We start from the raw sequence: 9,345 nt of genomic DNA on the forward strand, positions 1-9,345 counted from the left end.
TTTTGGAAGACCCAGAATAGGTTTCGTTGACATTAAAGTCAGCAACAGCAAGAAACTCGAACCCAGAGCTCAACCCCAGAGTGAACCTGAACCTGAACTCGTGTTGTCGGTGTACTTAACGGTTTTCACACACAATCGCTAGAGTTCCAGTTGGCCAACATTATGTAATGATTTGGATAAACCTTGTGGATTAAGCCCAGACGAAAAACACTGCACCAAGGCAGAGCAATGAACCTGCATTGTTTATGTAACTTTGGAAATGTGGCAACTTCTTTGAGTTTTATTTTTGATGTAATGCCAATAAAGTGTACGATCATAAAGTGCCACCAACTTGCCTGTGAAAAGATCTCTTTAACCTGATTTTTTGTGGAATGTTCTTCTTAACTGTAACCACCTCATGGATCTGTGACAATTATGGATCACAAATCAAAACAGATCCATTCAATGTAACAAAAGATTCTCCAAAAACTAGAACTTTAACCCATGGAATTATCATGCAAATCACTTCGGGACAGATGGGTCTTTGGGAAATGTGAATGGGAATGCGTAAACGAAAGAGAGACCATGATGTGGCCAGAAAGAGAGAGAGCCAGCCCGGAGAAATGGGTCAAGACAATCCAATCACGACGAAGACGGCTTGTAAAAGGTAGCCGGCAAAAATGTTTTTGGCCGTCAAAACACGAAATGAGAAAGCAAAAAACTCTGCTCCCAGATCCAATGCTCTTTAGGCTGAAATGGAAAATTGTTAAATTATTTTCAATTGCTTTTAAATGAACCAATTAGTTAATTACAAATGTCTGTAATGCACTTTTCGAGAGGTGTTGAATAAAATGCAACAAGGCAAATAAAAATTGTTAAAAATATTTTCCCTCATTAGGTTTGGAGTTTGTGGTATTTATTTGATCATATAATTAATGAAATTTAATTGTTTTAGGTTGAAGGATTTTTTAAAATTAATAAAAAACTATGTATGTTCATATGTACATACGTATATTAAGGTTTAAAGGTAATTTCTTATCATGTTCAATAAAAAGTGAACCTGTGAACCTTTTTTTCTGTCGTTTCTATCTTAACTACATGTTATTTTAAAATTTTTAGTTTATTTGGCATCTTTATTTCAAAAAAATACTTGGGAATAATTTACTTCAATTTTTTCGTACAAAAAATTTTAAAAATGTCAAATATACTAAATAGTTTTAATATAACTAATCACTAGACCGAATCGTATCAATGGAAGTGTAATAAGTAGTACTGGGTACTGGGGCCTTTATAGTTGTGACGTCAGTTGTGCGTCTTGTCACGTTCACGAAACATTTTCATGCTCTGAGCCATTACACGACAATTCGTAATAAAGGCCAGAAAGACAGGAAGAGAGAGAGACATTGACTTTGCAGTTTTTGGTGGCTGCTGCTGCCGTTTAGGGGAAATTGTGAAGAAAGTGTTGAAAACGAAATTGTAACTGGGAGCGCGTGTGCTCCGGCTGTCTCCGTTTTCGTGAGAGTGCCAACTAGTGGCTAAGGCAAAAACAAACACGCCGAAGAAGCGCCAAGTCGTCTTGGCTTGGCCAAGACTGGTCCGAAGCAGCAACAGCAGCAGAGACGCCGACAGAGGTAGATCTTACCTGGTGGCCGAGGCCAGATCCAAATGGCAGTCAACGGGCACATCTCAAGCGTTGCAGTCGCTTTCCATGCGAACTCGATTTTAAGCCGTATCTCTGCATATCTCCATTGGCCAAAACCAATACTTTGCTAGCCACTATTAGCTAGCTGGTAGATTCGTGTATAATTTTTTGGCCAACATCTGCGTGCCACGGATTTGGCGTGAAAGTGGTCCACATCAATCACAAATAAGCTCAGGATACAGCAACTACACCAATTAACTGAAAATCAAAGTTTTCATACAATCAATATGGTGAGTACGAAATGGTCACAAAAATCAGGGGACAAGTTCAAAGAGTGCACTGAAAAAAAGGATTTACAATGAAAAATGCATAAAAAAATATTTATTTAAAAAAAAGAAAGAGTATTGGGTCCAAAAACCTCTTTTTTTAGAATTAGTTTGACTCACAAGGCCCTATAGAAATAATTGTTTTTTTTTTTGGAAAACCCCCTTTAATTTTTCACTCTGCATTATACATTGAAATGTTAGACACGCTCCATCTGTCCCCAATCGCTTTTCTTCAATCTGCCCTCTAAAAAGGAACAAAAGGCCCAACAAAATGTTTTTTTTGGCCAAAAAGCCAGTGTGACAAATGCCAACAATTCTTGGCACAAAAATCACTTGTTTGTCCGACGCTCGTTTCGAGAAAAAAACTTTCTTTTGAGGCGTGTTTTCATTCCGGCCAGTTTTCAATTGTTGGTTAAAATCTGTGGGCCATTATTAACTTGGCTTGCAGCTGAACACATTAATTCATATATATGTCATACAGTGTCTTGAACTGCGACATTTTATTGACATTAGATAATGGTCGTCGAATGGCTAAATTAGTTGCCTCAACCACGTGCCAACTAATTGCATCATCGACTTTGGTTTACTAACAACTTCACTAGCTCATACTTTAGTTTTTATGACAAAGCCTAGTCATAACCAAAGAAAGTCGTGCCATAGATGCATAATTACTCGAGATAAGCTCAAGATTTTATGGCTTCATTTACTGACATGAGAAATAAAATCATAAAATAAGTGCTACACACCCACGTGAAAGGAAAGTTCGCGTTTATGAGTACTCTAATTAATAATACAGACAATAAATAGTTCATTGGGTGGATTAGCTCAAATAACAAAATGCGTATAATAATGTTTATTGCGATTTAAAGTTAATTTTGTTTATTAACAGCGTTAAATAATAGGCTAGACAGCCACAAATGATTTAAAATTGCTGGCAAATTGTTCAGCAAATTTGTTAAATGTTTTGCCTAATCGACAGAATTTATGGAGATTTTCCAGTAAGCCCCAAAAACAAAAACCCTGAGATACAATCTTTCAGAGCACATGTTTACTGATATTTTTTTTTGGCATCATTTCTGTGGAATTTAAAGGCGAAATCTTTCTCGGGCAGCAAGTGCAAATACCTTTGGTTAATATTTACATATTAACAAGATAAAGACGAATGAAATTTCACCCGTAATATCCGAGAAGCTGCCATGAAAGTGAGTCTGTCTCGGCATCTGACTCAGATGCGATAATGTTCGACTTTGATGATGAAACAAATCAGAAGATGTTAATTAAAAGGCCCGGCCGTACGGGTTTTGTGAATAAAACAAATAACCCAATAGTGAAACTAAGCTGGAAAACCAAGTTCAGTCTGTCAATCTCAACTGGAAAATTATGTAAATCAATTAATCCATACATAAATGGGTATTTGACAAAGCATTTCTTCTTCTGGTTGGTTGCATCACTTGGGAGGGAAAGCATTTCTTTTTTGTTTTCCGCCTTGGAATTTAAATCAATTTTCTTTGCGTGCTTTAAACTGAATCAAGGCCGTGCCAAAATTGATTTCCTTTTACAGTTTTAACCAAATCGAATTGGGCACAAAAGACTCTGCCCCACTAACAAGAAATCAGTCAAAACAATAGGCCATAAATATAATTTTATTAAATAAAGCTAACCGAACGCAAATCGCGTTAAGAATTCTAACCCACTGTTTGTTTTAGGCCATGCAAATTTGGTTTTGGCCCAGTTAATTGAAGCGTCTGTAGGGCGATTTGATGGATATTCTTTTGGGGGAATGGAGCCAACCGTTAGCTCCATATAATTTGTTTACCTTTTGTTGGGTCTGAGATTCTTTTGGAACCATCACATTCCCAAAGGCTATTGGGGAATCTCTTTCTTTTCTTTTAAAATCATCTCAGCTTCTGCCCAATTAGATACAATAATTATGTTTTGGGGGATTCTGCAGGTGAATTGAAAATGGAAAGCCATGACTTTCTGTTTTTTTTTTTTTCGTCAAGTATTCTTAGAAAATAAATTTTTGCCGGCAGATAAGGGCTTGGTGGGTCATATTTAAATTTCACTTTGGGGCAGTAAAGGTTTTATGTTTTAGTTTTTGTGGGAATGTTAAATATTCGATGAGTTTGTGGTTTTTTTTGTCGTAGGTTTTTATGGTAATGGGCTGGCTGGGTCATTAATATTTACAAAATGCGTGGTATTATAAAATGTTTTATTGTTTACACCGCTTGGTGACCGAATTACTATTTTATATTAAATCCAAAATAAAATCCCCTTCCGGAATTGTTTGTTTTAGGATCAAAAAATTATATTTGGCCAATTTGAAACTATTAGCTAATGTTCACAAACCGCTTAAAATTGCCTTTTGTCTGGTTTTCTTTTTAAATATAAATCCCAGTTTTATACAATATTTTTGGCGAGTTTTAAAAATTTACATATAAATTGCTGGCACTGTCAGGGCCCAAAAGCCATAAAAAATTTGGCATTACGCAACAATGTCGCAGGCTCTATTTAAACAAAAATGGGAAATGCTTTCGCGCCAAGATCAAAGACATAACACTTTTTTATTGCTTTAAAGGGGCTTCAAATGGGATTCTAAAGTGCGTTTCACGACAAGGTGGCAACAGGTTCGTTTCCTAAGTCTTTTGTTTACGCAATTACCCCAGCCCCAAAAACCGTGATGATGAAATGCTTTTTGTTTTTGTCTTCTTCATTCCCTGGACAATGAAAGAGACAAACCACTTACTTGGTAAACACACACTGATATAATTTCTCTATGGGTTCCACTTTCAGTTTCTCACAAAGAGTTCAAGTGCGCGGCACTCACTGCTGGTACTCCTCTTGGCTTTTTGCTGCCTGAGCTCTGCCTTTGGAGCCAAGATAACCAAAAAGGTCGAGAAACCCTCGCAGCAGAACGACAACAAGGTACCAGAGGCGGAGCCAGCGGTAGAAGCCGACCAGGAGGAGGAAGAAAACGACGAGGATGACGACGACGACGAGGAAGCGGATGAGGACGAGGAGGAGGAGCAGCAGCCGGCCAAGGGGGCAGACAAAGAGGCTGCGGCATCGGGTAACAACAAGAACCCCAGTGCCGTTCAGGCCGCCACCGACCCCACGGATCTCAGTGTCTGGGGCATGGTCCGTACTCTATGGGGCTGGCTGCGCAGCGATCTGAGTGAAAGCCTGTTCGGCGATGACGACAACGACGACGGGAAGCCAGCGTCCGGCAGCTCCGCAGTGGGTGAGTTCCCCAGCAAAATAAATAAACAAGAAAACAAGAAAAATTTAAATATCAGACAAAAAGTGAACTAAAAGCAGGGACAGCCTCAAGCGAAATCAAGGCGGTGTTGTTAGGAAATTTGTGAAGAGTCATCACTGGGAACATCTTACTTTGATATTCAGAAATCTAGCATGAAGTCAAAATAATTTGATATTATGACGATAAACCTTTTCTTGATAGAATCTTTGTCATTAATATAAGTTGTGGATCATTAGGAGCAGAATAGGGACTTATATCTAGGTTGGCTAGAAGACTAAAGAGATAAGTTACAAAAGAGGGTAGAGATAGGATTTTTCCTCACCAAAAAATATAATACTTACTAAAGATAATGTTTAATTTTTAAAGAGAAACCTCCGGTAAAGTAAATACTTCTATGCTTTTATTGAAAAAATTAAAATCAATACAATACGGTTTCTTAAAAGCCCTACAATTACAACTTATGACCTACAATTTTTAGATTAAAAGAATTGTGATATGAATGTGGGTTTTTATTATTATCTAACAATCTTTATTATTCAATCGCATATATACTTTTTTTGAAGATCTGAATAGCGTAAATTGAGTTTCCCCCGACTCGCAATTAGTGCTTCTGTTTGAAATGATTGCTGGTCTCATTTAAGTTGATTGCATCTTCGTGTCATCAAACTGATTAGCGGCTTTTCTAATCAAAGCCGATTTCCCAGCGCCAGGCCAGACTTGATTCACTTTCGTTTTCAATGAAGCTCAAACACACAAAAAAAAAGAAGCGGCTAACAAAACAACAAAAAGCCGCTAAAAGGTGTTAACACCAAACATGGATGAGAAAAAAAAATAAACGTCTGAGAGCTGTGATATATAGGGTTTCGGATTTTTGTCTGTATGTATTGTAATTTCACTTTCCGCATCTTTTCTAGAGCCCCTCAAATTATTTATTAAATAAGACAGCAAAACGCGGCTTGCTCATCTTTAAATGATGAGAAAATATTTTTGCTGAATTTTTTTCCATGAGGCTGTATATATTTATTATTTTTATGCCTTTCGCGAATTGTTTTTTATTGGACTTTCGCATAGCTGGGCGTTCAGGTCTGTTTATTGATGAAATTATAGTAGTTAAGGCAAATAAACTCTTTGGAATTTCATTTTTAAACTCAAGACTTACATTATGGGATTTAATGCGTTTATTATTGATGGATTATCTTGGGAGAAATGATTTCTTTAGGCATAAGTTTTATCTCTCTAGCTGTATAGTTCTTAATTTATTAATTAACTATTATTTCTTTCAGAGGGCCGTACTTTTGGAAAAATCCGTCGCCTGCAGATGGCCCTGATTCCCATCATCTTCAAGTTCGGAGTGCTCTCGGCAATGGTTGCCTTTTTGGTGGCTATTGGAATGAAGTCGTTGTTCCTGCTGAAGGTGCTGGTCGTGATGAATGCCATTGCCATTTTGGGCAAGTTCATAACCTTGAAATCGAGCTTGTTTGGAAGCTATGAGAACACAGCTCCATCCTTTAACTATCCGGGCTGGAATCCACATGCCAAGGAGTCGTGGGGCACCACAGGACTGAGTGGTAATGGCGGCTTGGGTGGACATCCCCCTAGCAAGGAAATCCATCTGCACATCCACGGCAATGCCCAGACCCAGGCTCAGTTGGCCGGACAGGGCTACACTTACGAATCGCAGGGAGGTTGGGCCAGTCGCTCGGATCCCTACGGAGGTTATGCGCCCACGGGACAGTACACGGAGAACCAGCAGCCCGCAGCCGGAGTGCCCGGAGAGGTGGCAGTGCCCAACATCACGGATCCCATGGCCTTGTTACCTACAAAGTATCGGGCGAGGCGCCTGATTCGCTAGAGAAGAGCTGAGGTTTCCATCAAACACCACCGCGATTTAGTCAGCGACTTTACGAGGACGCAGCTTTACGTACACCTAAAACTAGTTACGACTCTAATTAAAGCTTAATTTTAATTAAATTATTTAAATTATTTTCCCCCAAGTAGACCTAAAACGATTGATAATTTGTAATAAATAGTCATAATATGCAGAAATGTGTGCCGCCTTTGTATGAGGAAGCCGAAACAATTACGTCTAAAGAGCCCGAAGAACATGATTGATGTCTGCCCGAAAGCTCGCGGAAGAAAGTCTTTCTTTTTGGTGATTCGGGGCTCTATGATTAATTGGGCATTTGACGTGTCTGCCACCGAGGAGCTCACAAAAATTTCTATACCCGCATCCAAGGGGCGTGTGCTGCGGCTTTGCTTTTCTGCCATCTAATCATCGACATCATCGCGAACATTGAAATGGAAGTCCAAGTCATGTCTTGACATGGCCAGCTATATTTTTTCGGTAGCTCAGCAGCTTAAGCAAAAAAAAGAAATAAGTAACCAATTTTGTTCAATTATTCAAAAGCGGATAAGACGGATTATAATTATTTTAGGCTTGGCAGCATCATATTTCTATCCCATTTGGCTCAAATATTTGCCCAGAGTGAAAGATTGGCTGACTAAATATGGCAACAAATTGAGTTAGGGTTAAGAGTAATTGCCGACTTTCCTTGGCAGCCGTTTTGTTGATTGAGAGATTAAATATCGGCTGAGTGGCTTGTTGATTGATGGATTAGCGTCTGGGCATGTAAATGGTGTTAACTATAAGAGGAACGTGTTACAGTAACAGATGTGACACAATGATAGACAGAAATGGAGATGGATGAAAAGTGAAATAAGATAAAGTCATATAGTTAATGGGATTTGAGATTTAGATAAAATATTCAAAGTCTGTAAAATATATAGATAAATGTATAATGCACTTATTTAATTTCTTTAAAAAAAGGAGATGATAATTATACATATATGGGTTTTATTTCGATTATACATACTGATATAAGAAATTCAATTAGCTAAGAAACTCAAGTGGCTAAAAAAAAGTTTTTACTATTTTTTTAAATAATAAAAATATATAAACTGTATAATCTACGAAAGGCTTATGTCTTGGCTAACATAAGACCTGCTCAAACCCATACACTAACCCCCTAAAAGTCTGCAGCATTATTTTTTCAAAGCCCGAAGTTATGCTCTCACATTTCAAGTTCGTGCCCTAAGTCTTTCGATTTGTATGACATATAAAAGACTAGCAACGTGAAACAAGTTCCATGGGGCGTATGATAAATATTTATATATGTTTTTCAACAAGGACCTGTTAATTAGCCATCATAGAAAGTAAAGCCAGAAGCAATTGGACGGGCAATTAAACAGCTTTAACGACAACAAGTGCCACAAATTAAAAACGAACAAGATTTGGCTGATGGCGGTGACGAGCCCGTGTCCGTGCCACAGCCCCTTCCAGTACCCGTGCCAGTGGACGATAAATATTTATCTGTGACAGACCGGGTGAGCATGTAATGACGTCGTCGCACCTATTCAGTCCCCCCCACCTGATTGGTTATGGAATCTGGATCGTTGGCTCACTGCCTCGCTGTCAGTCTGGCTGATTTATAGGAGGACACCCGATCGGGCGGGCCATTAGCCAGCGGGCCATTAGCCACCGGCCAAAGAGCCCTGACTGACTGCCGTGCCGTGGTTGATGTCTTCTTTGTCGGCACGAGAGAGTGTTGCAATTAATTAGTCGCCGTGCCAAAAACAAAATGGCCACGCCGCCAAAGTCTAAACCACAAAACTTGATAAGGCCAAATGCAGAAGAGTCTGGGCAGCAAAAATATAATAGATAAACGGGTAAAATGCACAAAAATAAAAGTAAACAAATACAAGTTGCACGGTGAATTTCTCTGGTCCGTGGCCAGCGCGGCTTTCTAACGCAACACAGCAGGGGCAAGTGTTTCAATGGCGATTATTGAAATACTCCAAAGGTTTTTTCTGTCCACTTGATTTGGCCAGTTGGGGCCGCTTGCCAGCGACAAATCATGTGCATCGACAGATGCAATGGAGCTGGCCAGCATCTTTGTCTCCCCGCATATATATAAAATGTGGATAATTGCGTCTAACTGACAGGCCAGGAGACACTGGGCCAACAACGAGCTGGTAAGACCAACTGCACCGAAGGAAAATGTCAACTTTCTGAATATTTTGCTTACTTTCTGAAAATTATTTTTAATTAATAAGGATTTTAAAAATCTTTTAAATGCATA

The 9,345-nt window shown here is 38.9% G+C and overlaps 1 protein-coding gene across 1 annotated transcript; it reads left to right on the forward strand.

The window, feature by feature from the left end:
• The first annotated feature begins 1,585 nt into the window (after positions 1–1,585).
• Positions 1,586–7,246, forward strand: LOC108134172 (uncharacterized). The gene is made up of 3 exons (XM_070280032.1): positions 1,586–1,911; positions 4,741–5,188; positions 6,490–7,246. Exons 1-3 carry the CDS (start codon positions 1,909–1,911, stop codon positions 7,056–7,058), a joined length of 1,020 nt encoding a protein of 339 aa, XP_070136133.1. The 5' UTR covers positions 1,586–1,908; the 3' UTR covers positions 7,059–7,246.
• The last annotated feature ends 2,099 nt before the right edge of the window (positions 7,247–9,345 follow it).

Source organism: Drosophila bipectinata, chromosome 3L (assembly GCF_030179905.1).
Source record: "Drosophila bipectinata strain 14024-0381.07 chromosome 3L, DbipHiC1v2, whole genome shotgun sequence".
NCBI classification, from domain to species: Eukaryota; Metazoa; Arthropoda; class Insecta; order Diptera; family Drosophilidae; genus Drosophila; species Drosophila bipectinata.